This window comes from Tursiops truncatus, chromosome 2, assembly GCF_011762595.2.
Source record: "Tursiops truncatus isolate mTurTru1 chromosome 2, mTurTru1.mat.Y, whole genome shotgun sequence".
NCBI lineage: Eukaryota > Metazoa > Chordata > Mammalia > Artiodactyla > Delphinidae > Tursiops > Tursiops truncatus.
This window is the reverse complement of record NC_047035.1, coordinates 2,213,537-2,226,234: the sequence shown is the minus strand read 5'-3', so window position 1 is coordinate 2,226,234 and position 12,698 is coordinate 2,213,537. Positions and strand designations below refer to the sequence as shown.

Sequence of the window (12,698 nt, the reverse complement as noted above, 5' to 3'; positions counted from 1 at the left end):
GAAGGTGAAGCTGCAGGAGCTCCGCCTCACGGTGGGAGGTGGGCTGCAGTGCAGAGCTTCGGCTCCAAGACGCCCCCGGACTCCGAGGGGCTGCGAAGCCCGGAGCTGGGCCTCAGCGGCCTTGGCGAGGGGCCTCCTCTAGCCTGGCTGCCCTGCTCAAGGAGCGGGGAGGGGAGGGGCTCTTTGGGCCTAATGGGGCAGACTGAGCCGAGCAGCAGCGCGTTGTCTCGGGCTGCCTCTGGGCCCCGCTGGGCTTCCTCCACACACCACGGCGGCTGCCGTGCCCACCCCGGGCCCCGTGTGTGCCTCGCTGGACTCAGCCCCGCGATGAAGTGGCTTTCACCGCCCGCTGCACAGGCAGGGGCCCAGGAAGGCCCTGGTGGGCAGCCGCCATGGCCGGAGCTCCGCCCGACTCCCTCCCGACGTCAGCTGACGTCAAGGCGTCGGTGAGGGGGCTGACCCTAGGGTCCCGGAAGCCCAGCCGGCAAGGACCCCAGTGAGGGCGGGGAGGGAGCAAGGGAGCCGAGTTCCCTGGGGAGGGCCAGGTGGGAGGGGCCGGGGGGACTCCCAGGCCGCCCTTCAGGGTCGCAGCTGGGCCCTGTGAGCTCCCCCCTCCCAGTCTGACGCCAGGGGTCCTCACGCCCGCCCGCTGTCTGTGCAGGCGCTGGCTCCTCGCCAACAGGAGGGCCTGCGTCCTTCCGACCTGCGCCCCGCGGTGGCGGTGGCCCCGGCCCCGTGGGCACCCGCGTCCTTGGGATGAGCGCTTTGTCTGTTAGAATCCCAAGGGCCCGGGGAAAGGTCCTGAGCTGTTAGCAGCGGGGGCCTTTCAGCACAAAGGCCTTCGGGCCCAGGAGGCCGAGGCTCTCCGGTGGGGATCCTACCTCTGCGCCCCTTGCAGCCTCCCCAGCCCAGCGGCCAGCAGCGCGTGAAGCTGTGTGAGGCGCTCAGGAAGTGCTCGAAAGTTAAAGCTGCCTCAGGGCAGAGGAGAGGGGCTCTTGAGAGGCCCCCAAAAGCTTCCTTAGGCGGGGGCGTGGTGGAGGGGCAGCAGGGGGAGAGGGGGCTTCGTGGAGGGGCGAGTGGGTGGGCCGGAGCTGGGAGCATGCTGGGGGTCCTGAGGGAGAAAGGGCAGGAGGCGTCTGACATCAGGGGCGGGGGGCGGGGGAAAGGATCTTGCTCCTGGCGCTGAGGTGACAGTGGCACAGAGGCTTGCCTTGGGCACAGGCCAGGCTGGAGGCCGGGAGGGACCCCTGCACCCTGGGCCACCCACCAGGCCCCATGGCTGGAGCTGCTGCGGTCGCCCTCACACCTGCCCCGCCTTGCTGCTGCAGGTGGCATGGGGCCAGAGGCCTGCTTCACATGGGGGCAGAGGCCTTTGCCTGGCGCACGTCACCTGAGCTGCCCTGGTTGCTGCCAACACAGGCCCTGGGAGGCCTGCAGGGGGGAACGGAGGCCTGGAGAAGGACAGGGCTCCTTGAGCCCCGGGAGCACCGGGGGAGGCCCAGGCAGGGTGAGGACCAGCCCTCCTTTCCCACTGCCCACAGCAGTGTTTCCTGACTCCGAGGGCCCAGACTCCCCGCCCGGGCCCGCCCACCTGCTACTGATTTCCAGTTCCTCCCTTCTCTTCGGTTTCCACTGACTTCCTCGGCCCTCCTGCCCTAGACCTCAAAACACAGGAGCTCCCGTGGGGCCCGGGAACAGAGGATGCGGCTGGGATCAGCCAGTTTGGCGGAGGGGGGGGGCGGTATCTGTCCCAGGCCAGAGCGCCTTGGGGCCCGGAGGGTCAGCACACGGGGCAGGGGGCAGGATGTGGCATTTGGCTTGGACGTGAAGGTTGAGCTCAACTGCCCAGGAGGGAGGGACCAGCCTGCGTAGAGATGGGGGCGGACTGCAGGGCTGCCTTGCCTGCCAGGCCACCCAGCTCCACCCTGATGGCGCGATGCCACATGAGCTGTGGGCAGGTGGGCCGACCCGGCCTGAGACGGTCCTGCTGGACCCCCAACTCGGAGGGGTGAGTCAGAAGCGAGATCCACAGGCCTCCACAAGGACCCATCAGAGCGCGTGGTCGCGGCGTGACGGGTCATGGAACCCAGCACGAGCACCACGCACAGCTCGGGGACAGAAGCCGCAGCCAAGCGGCGCCGCGGCCACCTGTCCAGCATCCCGAGGGCAGCTGCGCGGCCGGCGCCCCTGCCCGCTGCCTGCTGCTCCCTCCACCCGGGCGGGTCCTGGGCTCCGTGAAACTGGGCCTCGGGCGCCGCCTGGCGGCCGCACAGCAAAACAAGACCGGAGGGCGGGCCGCGGAGGGGAACACCGCCCTCCAAGGTCAGGGGCCCAACGTGGGAGCAGGTGCGCCGCGGTGCGGGCCGGGCCGTGCGGAGGGTCTATCTAGGTCATCCTTTTCCACCCAGCCGGGCAGGCCCCGCGCACAGTGGGTCTCACACCGGCCCCTAGGGATCTCATTTGGAGGGACCCCCCCCCCCCCCGCAAGGGGCGCTCTCTCAAGCTGGCCCAAGCACAGGCCTAGCACCTGGACGGCCATCCATGGCAAAAGTCACGGGGCCTGGCTTGGTGGAGCTGCTGTGGGCTGGGCCTGGCAGGGTCTCCCCAGAAGCACCCAGTCCCAGAAGGCTACCTGAACCTGGCTCTCTTGTTTTTGGGGAGCCTCTGGTCTAGGATGCAATCCTGCCTTGCCAGGCACACATGGCTCCCCCCATAGCCAGCAAGGCCCTGTGGGATCCAGCCCTGCAGACTCTCACCTGACTTCTCACCTGGCTACAACCACAGGAGCTGCTGCACCTCAGGGCCTTTGCACAGCTGTTGGTCTGCCCTCACACTCTTCCCCTGGCCCTCGCGTGGCCCCTACCTCCTGGGCCACCCCGATAACCCTGTTGGTCCAAGTTGGCCCTGGGACACCTGCCTTTCTTTTGAGTGGCTGGGTCGGGGATGAGTGTCAAAAGATGCCTTTTTCTGAAAAGATGGAACCTGGGCCTCCCAGAGAAAATAAGGCATATGGGACCCTGAGAGTGGCCTGGGCCTGCCTAAGCTGGCCTGTGGGGGAGGGCAGCATGATGAGGCTGTGGACGGTGCCGACGAGACCTCAGGCTCAGGAGCCAGGCCCATGGGACATGGCTGGCTTCTGTGCCTGCCTGTTAAATTATCTGCATCCATCTTTCTTTCTTTCTTTCTTTTTTTTTGCCGCACCGTGCAGCTTGTGGGATCTTAGTTCCCCGACCAGGGATTGAACTCAGGCACTCGGCAGTGAGCGCGTGGAGTCCTAACCACTGGACCGCCAGGGAGGTCCCTCTTTGCACCTTTAATAACCAGCTCATTTTGTTATTCAGCTAGATCCAGGGGGTTCTTGCACTGCTTGTGTGACCCTGTCCCCTTGAGTAGACCCTCCTGCTGTTAGGCCAGACCCCTGGGAGCCCCCATCCCCTGGTGCCACCCTCACCGTCCTTGTAAACCCTCCCCCTGGGTCCCTCCCTCCCTCCGGGCCCTGCTGCCCTGGCCCCATTGCTCCCAGTTCAGTCCCTACGTCTGCCACCGGGGTGAGCCTTCAACAAAACTCCTCGTCTCCAAAGACCCAAATCCTCCCCTGGCTCACCAGGGCCCCCGGCACCCGTGCTCTGACCCCTGCTCCCTGCCGAGGTGCTCCCAGGCCCTCGGGTACGCCTGGCACCAGACTCTGGGCCTCTACTTCCGATGCCCACTCACCTGGGAGGCCCTCCCACCCCGGGGGTCTCCGTGTAAAGGGTGTGCCCCTAGAGCGTCCTCAGAGTCCCCTGCACAGGAGCTCAGGGCACATGCGCACCCGCTCCCCTGGACTCGTCCGCCAGCCTGGCCGGCAAGACGAGGTGACCAAGGGAGGAGGCCGCAGTGCGTGCCCCTGAGGGCCCCTTATGTGGGGGCTGACGTGTCCCTTGGGCTTCTCACCCAGCCGGCTGCTCGGCCGAGTGCAGTCAGTCAGACGTGAGGGTGGCGACGTGCCAGCCTGGCTGGCTTTCCTGCCACACGGGTCTTGGGCACGGCCGCTGCCGATCCCACCCAGCGGGCGAGGTGGGCGTGAGGTGACCTCCTGATGGGGATAGCAGGATTTCGGCTGCAGGTGCTGTAGACCAAGCTTCTTTGGATCCAGATGAGCAAAAGGGCCGCTGATTTTATTTAATTAACTATTTGGCCGCGCCACACGGATCTTAGTTCCCCGACCGGGGACTGAACCCGTGTCGTCAGCAGTGAAGGTGCCAAGTCCTAGCCACTTGGCCGCCAGGGAATCTCCCTGATTCTAAACACTTTATGAAGCCACGTGAAGGGCTGAGGTTTTCCATTTACTTATGCAGCAAGTTTTTTGGGGAATATGTATTATGTGCCAGGACACTGTTTCTAAAGAGAAGTTCAGCCAAAGGGTATCCGAGCGCCTCCTGCTGCCTGGGACAGAGGCTTCAAGGATGAGGAGAAGGTTCTGCCTAGGAAGGCACCGCAGCCTGGCGTGGGAGTGACCAGCCCGTGGGCCCCGAGGGATGCGGCAGGGGAGGGGGCCAGTACCAGGCCACGCCCGCCGTCTCAGGGGTGGGGCGGAGGTGACAGAGCCCACCAATGGTGGCTCGCCCCTCCACCCAACTCCACATCCTGCGTCTGCCGGAGGATGCGGCGGGACAATCACGTGGGTGTGAGGGCCAGGTGGAGGCTGCAGGGAAATGGTTCAGGAGTTCAAAGGGTTAGTATACAGACGACGTCAGCCACTTGCCGTGACCGGTTTGGTGTTTCTCCGGTGTTTCTTCAGCTGCGAGTCACGGGTGCCTGGAGCTCCGAAGGTCTGTGACTCCTAAGCGGGGGAAATGCCAACTACACTTTAACTGGCCGAGTTCTCCGACCCTGAGTGCTCCGGACGCCTTCCCACCGTCCAGCCTGCACCCATGCTGATGAAATCAGAGCCCCTGGGGTGGGACCCTCCAGGTAAACCCTGTGCTTGCATGTACCCTACTGGGCTGTCCTGTCCTCCCCGTTCGCCATGCGGCCTCGGGCAGTGCCTTGGGCAAGTGATTGCTGTAGAGCCCAAATCTGTGAAATACACTTACCAAAACCTGCCGTGGAATGGTTCGCAGAGTTTAACACGCACATGAGGCGTTTCGCCCAGGGCCTGGCGCGCAGGAACGTTCACTCAACGATGGCTTGAAAAATGTTTAAATGATAGCGGAAGCAACGTAGGACACCCCCCGCCCCGCATCAGACACACTCTGACAGCCGGGCACCCGCTGACCTGCATCCGGGCCCTGAGGCGGGCCTCGCTCGCCCTCCAGTTAGCGCTTCTGCGCGCTGGAAGTAAGAACCAAGTTTGCCAGCGCTGTGCTGCGCAGCCCCTGTGCGACATCGCTGCCCTGCGCTGGGGTTTCTCCTGTCTTGTTCCTGACCGGCCTCGGGGGGTCCCTGAGCCCTGTCCCTCAGCCTCCCTGGCCTATGGCACTCACGGTCTCTCTCCAGCGCTCAGGGAGGACCTGCCCTGCTCTCCTGACATCCTGGAGTTTATGCCCGAGACGGATGCGGGACAAGCGTGTCCTTCACCACCTCCACGCTGGCTGAGACACACTAGGATGGCCATTTCCCAACCTGAGCACTCAGCAAGAGCTTGAGAACAGTTTTTTAAAAAAATTTATTTATTGATTCTTGGCCACATTAGGTCTTTGTTGCTGTGCGCAGGCTTTCTCTAGTTAGTGAGCGGGGGCTACTCTTCCTTGTGGTGCGTGGGCTTCTCATTGCAGTGGCTTCTCTTGTTGCAGAGCACGGGCTCCAGGTGCGTGGGCTTCAGTAGCTGTGGCGCACGGGCTTAGTGGCTCCGCGGCATGTGGGATCTTCGCGGACCAGGGCTCAAACCCGTGTCCCCTGCATTGGCAGGCGGATTCTTAACCGCTGCGCCACCAGGGAAGTCCTTGAGAACAGTTTCTAACGTGTGTAAATAACCCAAGCCTAACGGGGCAGAGCGCACCTTGGTGGGTGGCAGAGAATTAAAAATGTCAAATTTCCTGTCTTTTTAACCTGTATGATTTGTTTCTCCTGGCGGCTGGCCTATTACGCATCACACACCTGCACGGCGGGGCTGGCCGCGCTGCTTCTCCACTTGGATCACTGGAACACGCAGGCAGAGAAGACAAAAGAGGGCCTGTAGGAGCAGGCGGGGAAAAGGCAAAACCAGTTGCTGCCACCAGGTAATGGGTTGTAATGGGTTTGTGACAGACAACTGCCAAAACGAGGGTGAGCTGCGAGGTGGGTGAGGGAGCCCGAGGCAGAGCAGAGCATTTTGGGAATGCTGGAAGGACTAGATGGTCAGAGATACACGGCCGCCCGACTAGCTCAGGTGGCAGAGCACGAGACTCTCAAGTGGCCAGAAAAACATCTCCGTTAAGATGAGTTTCAACAGCACAACACCTTACCTCAAACCTTTCCTCCGGGGAGAGGACCTTTCCAGAACGCCTCGAGTTTCCCCTCCTGAGAGTAAGGGCAGCTCCTGTGCGCTTGGCCCGCGGGCACCCTCCCCAGGGAAGCAGCACGTGAGGCCACATCTGCTCCAGGTTCCCTGCCCCCCCCCACTTCCTGGGTTGTTTACGGGGGCACAGTTACCCCTTCACCCGCCACTGGATCCCCGTCTGTGCTCTGCGCTGCGGCCCCCTCACATCGCTGCCCCTGACTGGAGCCAAGGAGCCCTTCTCCCGGGCCTGGCCTGCTCAGGGGCACCCAAGTCAGACAGTACCCAAAGGTGAAAACATGACGACAGGACTCACACCTCAGACTCACGTCCTTTCTCCACCGCAAAGAGAAGCTAAGAGATCTTTTATTTCATCAATAATTAAGGGTATACTAGTATGTCTACCTCAAAATAATGCTGAATTATTTAAGACACGGTATTCAGTAGTCACACAGTTCATGGGGCAGGGACGAGAACCAACACGCTGGAATGACACACCTGAATTATACATCAAAATCAGTGTGGCAAATTGTTCTCCAATTATTCTTGAGAAAAACACTGCATGAGTTAAAAGCTAAAAAGCTTTGCTTAAAAAAACCTGTGTGAACAGGATAAGCTTAGACCCTCCAAAACCAGATTAAAAACTGGCCAAGCAAAACAAATGAGAAAAACTGGTTAAACTTTTCAAATATACTAAATTATGTCAAATATATTATACCCAGGCAGTTTAGCAAAATAAAGCATTAAATTGTACTTAGTAGACATAGTCATTATATTTATTTTCTTAACTACTTCACAGTAGGCTGATTAATCTGTTTGGATAAAGAATGACCTGAAAGCAATGCTGACTGAGTGGAAGGTAAAGAAAGCAAACATTCCCAGCCAATTTTTCATGAACATGGATTATACAGTTTAATGCAGACCCAAGGCCAAACATTTTTAGGGGGCAGGTTTTACTTCCAGTACAGATTCTCTTCAAGTGAGATCATAAAAATACAATACAAAGTGATGAACCCAAAATACATGCAGCAGGCCACATTAACACACACGCCTCCCGACGAGGGACAGTAGCAACTAAAGCCAGTATCGCTAGGGCTCATCTTGGGAACCGAATCATCAGGTACAAGGAACTAGAACAGACTGAAGACAGGGAGCATCACTCCTCAGCACTCAAGGCTGATCTGATTATTTCAATGACCAAAATAATCCCCGTGAGAAATCCAGCGTGACCGTGGATGGGCTCACCATCCTATGCTCACCCCCGATGCGCAAAGATTAACAGTTTGAGCCATCTCTGCGAGTTATGGAAAACACTGCTGGAAATGAATGCTAGAGGAATAACTGCTTTCAAACAACAATGGATACTCTGAAAGGACAGGCTAACATTTAACTTTCAAATCTGAAATTAACGTGAAGCAGTGGGGCCTGGTGCAGGATGTGTGTACGTCTGAAGTGAGTCAGAGTACAGCCTTGATTGCCCAGTGATATAACGGCAACAGTGCTCGAACTTAAAAACTCAAGATTTTAAGAGCACCCTAAAATTATGATACAGAAGAGCAATCCTGAAACGACTTTGGTCGGCATGAGCTACCAATAAGCTGCACTGAAAGCCCGCTGGACGTGCAGGTGGAAGGCTCACGGCCCAAAGACCTCCGATTGCCCTTTGACCCCACTGTCCGATGAATCTATAACATTTCTAGTAGGAAAGACATATCAAGGGCTTTTAATTATTGGGCAGTACTGAGACAAAATGAAAATTTTTTAGGGCTACACGTTTATAATCTTTTAGGTATTTAGGGCTATTCCTTTATCCATCTTATTTTTAGCTGTTTCCAAAGTTATCAAATTAATCTCTGAAAGAAAAGAACAAATTACTATAGAGCTCAAAAGATGTACTCTAATACGATTATTTTGTGAGAGCTGACTACAGAGTAGTCTGTTAGTTATAATACTGGGGCAGCAAGTTATCAAGGCACTTCAGAACTCTGGGAAATTCTTTTGTTCACATTAACAGGCAACTGGTAATCTTGGATCCTCAAAAAGTATGTACAGAAATATGTGTACCCTTTAGCAGAAAAAAAAAATTTCCTGCACTGACAGACTTTACTGGCCCTTTCAGGCACTAGAGAGGCATCCATGTGCCAATAACATGAGCTAAGGAATGCAGCAGGTGCCCGGAGTGCGACGTCTGCAGGCGCAGGGAGCTGATGCTCGCTTCCTCTGAACAAGCTTCAAAGAGCTGGTCCTGCAGGGCTGCTGACAGTTTCTGCTCTCACACACTGTAAAACAGCATCGGGAATGTTTAACAAGTTTGTCCCTTATGCCGCCTTGAATGACAGAAGAAGCCCATTACGTGCTACATGCAGACATTTTTGCTTATTTTAGCATAACCTGATAATTGGTAATTTCCACTTCTTTTCATTATCTTACCATGGGTGTGGGTGTTTCCTTTTTTTTTCAAGGTCCATTAACTTCATTTAAATGTTCCCATCCTTAGTAATTTCTAAGGGAAATTCTAAGTTTAGATTTTACAAACAAAAACAACTTGAAGGTATCAGCTGGTGTTTTATCCCTTCTTCAATGCAGTCTCAAAGGTGTTTTTGCTATTCATTTTCATAATTTTATTATGTCATACACAAAAATAAGACTCCCCCTCTAAATGCAGAGTACAGGAGAAAATACACTGTATTTCAAACAAAAAATGTTTATGAAAAAACCCACCATCCAAAAAAACAAAAAGACTCCCACCCTATTAGATTGGGTGGAACCAACTGGGTTTTATAAATGAAAAAAATCCTTCTGCTTTATTTAGCATAATAAAACATTTCATTGTACTGCGTTTGTGCTTGGACCTTACTTCTATTTAACCAAAAATTTCCCCCTTCCTCATAACTGTCCTGGTATTTATTATGTAAGCTTATGTCTATTCTAGATTCTGAAATATCTGCATTTTAATGCTTGAACCTATTAAAACTTTTAAAAGCTGCCCCTATTCCATTTTCTGATTTCAAAAAAAAAACAACAGAAAACCACACCACAACATAGTGATCCAAATGGAAAAGTTAGTATGTCGTAATATTTGTTTTTCAACATCAAAAGCAGCAGAGATACTGAATTTGCTTAAATCATAAATACTGAGATTGACATATGCACGTATAAATCACATCCAGGCTCAACAAACTGAACGCTCTCTATAAATACACAGACATATATATAAAGTGCAAAAGAAGAACGATCGACCGTGGGCTCTCTGGCGTTTCAGTACTCCCATTCATCGGATTTCAAGTCGAGATAGCTGAGAATATTCTGTGCAAGCTTCACTGCCTGCTTCCGGGCAGCCTTACACTTCTCCTCTCCCTGTGGGTCAACGGCGTCCAGGGCAAGCAGCTGCTTGGTGAGCAGCTCCTCCAGCCGGATGTAGTTCTTATCATTTCGACTGCCATCAAATGAGAGAACTTCCCCCTGGATGTCTGACAAGTTTCCCAGGACGCTCCAGACCGCTTTGTGTGAGGGGTGCTCCTCACAAACAAACAGCTTTCTCTTCTCGAGGGCTTCCTTCAAGTCGATGTAAGTGATGAGGGTCTGAACTTCGATCACCGCTCTTCTCCTGGCTTCCCGGATGCAGGGGTTTTTTTCAAGGCTTACCTCATCCAACTGTCCAATCAAACCCTGCAGCTCTGTTTTGGAGCTCAGGTACCATTCTGAAGGATTCTGTGCTTGAAGAAGTTCGTTTTTTATTTCTCTCATTCTCTTGAGGACCTGTTCTATTTTTAAAATGGAATGATTCTGCCCCAGGTCAAACGCACGAGTGCTATCTGCTTCCTCTTCTAAATCCAAGTACTTCAATAACTGGTTGATATCTTCCACGACCTCCTTCCGGTAATTTCTGATTTCTGTGCGGCCGCACACGTCTAAAGCATCCAGATCGGCCATCAGCCCCGAGAGCACACAAGATAAGTGCCTGCAAGTCTCATCACTGTTCACTCCCATAAGAAGGGCAATCAGAGTGCCTCTGGTCTTGTTCACGTCACACAGCACAGAGTTAATTTTGGCAACTGAGGGATGCGCGTCCTCAGAAAGCGGCAGGGAAGGCTGCTTTTTCACGCAGTCCTCGATAATCTCTTGCACTGCACAGATTTTGGTTAAAGTGTAATACCGTGCTTTCCGCAAGGAGATCTTGCCTCCAGTTTTAACATGTGTCAGCCTCAAAATGACATCCTGGATGCCTTCTTCAAACTCATCAGTTACACAGTTGCCTCCACTATAAAATGGCACAATCTTCTCTTTCACTAGGGACTGGGCTTCTTTAAAAATGTTCTCTATTTCGATCCTGTGTGGGTGGTTTGCATTCTGCTCCAACTCTTTGAGAAGACGCTCTGTCTCTTGTGCTGCCCTCTTCCTAGCTTGCTGAATATCTCCTTTTCCTTCAGTATCTACCGAGTCTATTTCAAAAAGTTGTCTTGTTAGAATCCTCTCCAGTTTCTTGTAATTCTTGTCGTCTGACAGACCGCTGAAACCAATTACTTGCTGTTCTATGCTTTTCACCTCCTTTTGGATTTCCTGAAGCCTAGTAATAGAAGGATGTTGGTTTCCCATCTCCATACTTTTGTTGTGTTCAGTTTCACAAGCACTAAAAGATGACAAACACGATAACTTATTACACCACAAAGCCTGCAGAATGGTAATCATATATTAATTCATTCTACAAAGATATGCTTAAGAAATACGGCTTGTTATTGCGATCCCAAGAACAGTCAAGCTCAAGTACAGAAATTAGAGTGACTAATCAACTCCCTCTCCTGAAAACAACCTAAACGTGACAGTGATTGAGATCGGGGTTACTGCAGTGGGGAATATGAGCCAGAGCTCCGGACCTGGGAAATTCAGTTTCCTCAGTCATCAAAGAAAACGGCATATGCCTTCGTAAGTATGCCACGAGGCTGAACCATCAGCTTGGAAAAAGCACAAGTACCTTAGGTCCTAACACTGGAACCTGGTTTTTGGCAAGAGCAGGGCCCCTCTGCAGAATGTGAAACAGCAGCTCTCCTAACCTTCCAGACGACGTGGGTTCACTGAAGCAACCCCACCAGGCCAAAGTGCTATGCCTAGTTTCAGGAAAAGGAACTAAACAAAAGGAGCTGAGCCAGTGAAACAAACACCAGGGGTTCGCAGACACTCCCAAAAGTCCCCGCTTCTACTTCCTCTCCACCCTTTAAGCACTTGTGTAAAGATACCCTGTTTCTCGCCCCGCCCTTTTCATGCCTCACAAATCCTCCCTGCACAGGGATAAAATTCCACAGGGAAGGCGACTGGGGTTCCGTTAAAGACACCACCTTGGGCTTCGGAGGCCTAGTACCCCCTGGGCCCTATCATGCTCCTCTCCTCCTCCAAGCCACACCCCACGAGAATGAGACAACTATGACTAATTCATTCACCAGCCTCCCCTTAAGGGTCCAGAAGGGCTTAACGCATTTTTTTTTTTTTTTTTTTTTACGCTCTTTCACGGGAGGGGGATGGATGCTCAACCGAAACTAATCCCCTGTGGGTGGCCGAGCCCAGAACACGCCTCTGGAAGCCCAGAAGAGCAGGCTGCCTCTGCTGTTTCCTCCTCTCTCGCCCGGCCCTCCCGGCACTTTACCCAGCAGCGGTCTAAGCTGGTTTGGTCTTGGCTTCCCGTGGGTGAAGTGTCCAGATGGAAGATCGACCCTTTACGGGGTGCGGCACCGGAGCTGCATCTCTCTCCCCGTCCCGGCTAGGTCTGAACGGGGCAGCCAGTGAAGGGGCCGGCGGTGGCAGCGGCAGCTACCGGCCGCAGCGGCCGCTCCGGGCGTCTCGCCCGGCCCCACGACGCGTCCGCCGGCCTGACCTCACAATGGCCCGTGGGGGGAGGGGACGGCCGCGCTCTGCCGGGCCAGGGGAGCCGGTGAGAAGAGAGGGAACTCGGGCCCGGCCGGCTGCGGGGAGCCCGGCTCCGAAACCAGGCCCGGCCGCGTCTGACCCGGGGCGGGGGTGGCGCCCCGGGACAGGGGTCGTCCGCTGGCAGCCCGCGCCGAGGGAGGCCGCGCGCGCAACCCCTCCCTCCTGCGGAGGCCTCCGCCCTCGCTCACCTGCGCAGCCCGCGCCATCGCACGCTTCGCCGCCAAAGCCCCTCAGTCCTGCAGTCGCCGGGACCGGCAGCCCCGTCCCCGGGCCGAACACACCCCGCCCTGGGAAAACGTCCTCCGGCGTCCGCGCTGCACCT

General features: G+C 55.3%; 2 protein-coding genes across 5 annotated transcripts in view; one reads left to right on the top strand and one right to left on the bottom strand.

Moving 5' to 3' along the window:
* The window catches only part of TRMT61A (tRNA methyltransferase 61A), a 27,076-nt gene extending 17,582 nt beyond the window's left edge, over nt 1-9,494 (top strand). The window contains exons 4-5 of one of the 2 annotated variants that reach the window (XM_073799176.1): nt 4,781-4,953; nt 6,134-9,494. In XM_073799176.1, the coding sequence (XP_073655277.1) occupies nt 4,781-4,920 (140 nt within the window). In that variant the 3' untranslated portion in view covers nt 4,921-4,953; nt 6,134-9,494. Of the gene's footprint in view, nt 1-4,780; nt 4,954-5,774 lie in introns of both variants that reach the window. The other variant, XM_033850568.2, reaches the window with a different exon arrangement.
* On the bottom strand, nt 8,900-12,698 carry BAG5 (BAG cochaperone 5). Of its 3 annotated transcripts, none has more exons than XM_019951762.3 (2): nt 12,565-12,698; nt 8,900-11,087 (listed from the first exon to the last, which is right to left on the bottom strand). In XM_019951762.3, exon 2 carries the CDS (start codon nt 11,057-11,059, stop codon nt 9,716-9,718), a length of 1,344 nt encoding a protein of 447 aa, XP_019807321.1. In that variant the 5' UTR covers nt 11,060-11,087; nt 12,565-12,698; the 3' UTR covers nt 8,900-9,715. The 3 variants fall into 3 exon arrangements, with proteins under 3 accessions (XP_019807321.1, XP_004321797.1, XP_019807331.1); XM_004321749.4 differs by lacking the exon at nt 12,565-12,698 and adding an exon at nt 12,096-12,229; XM_019951772.2 differs by lacking the exon at nt 12,565-12,698 and adding an exon at nt 11,430-12,057.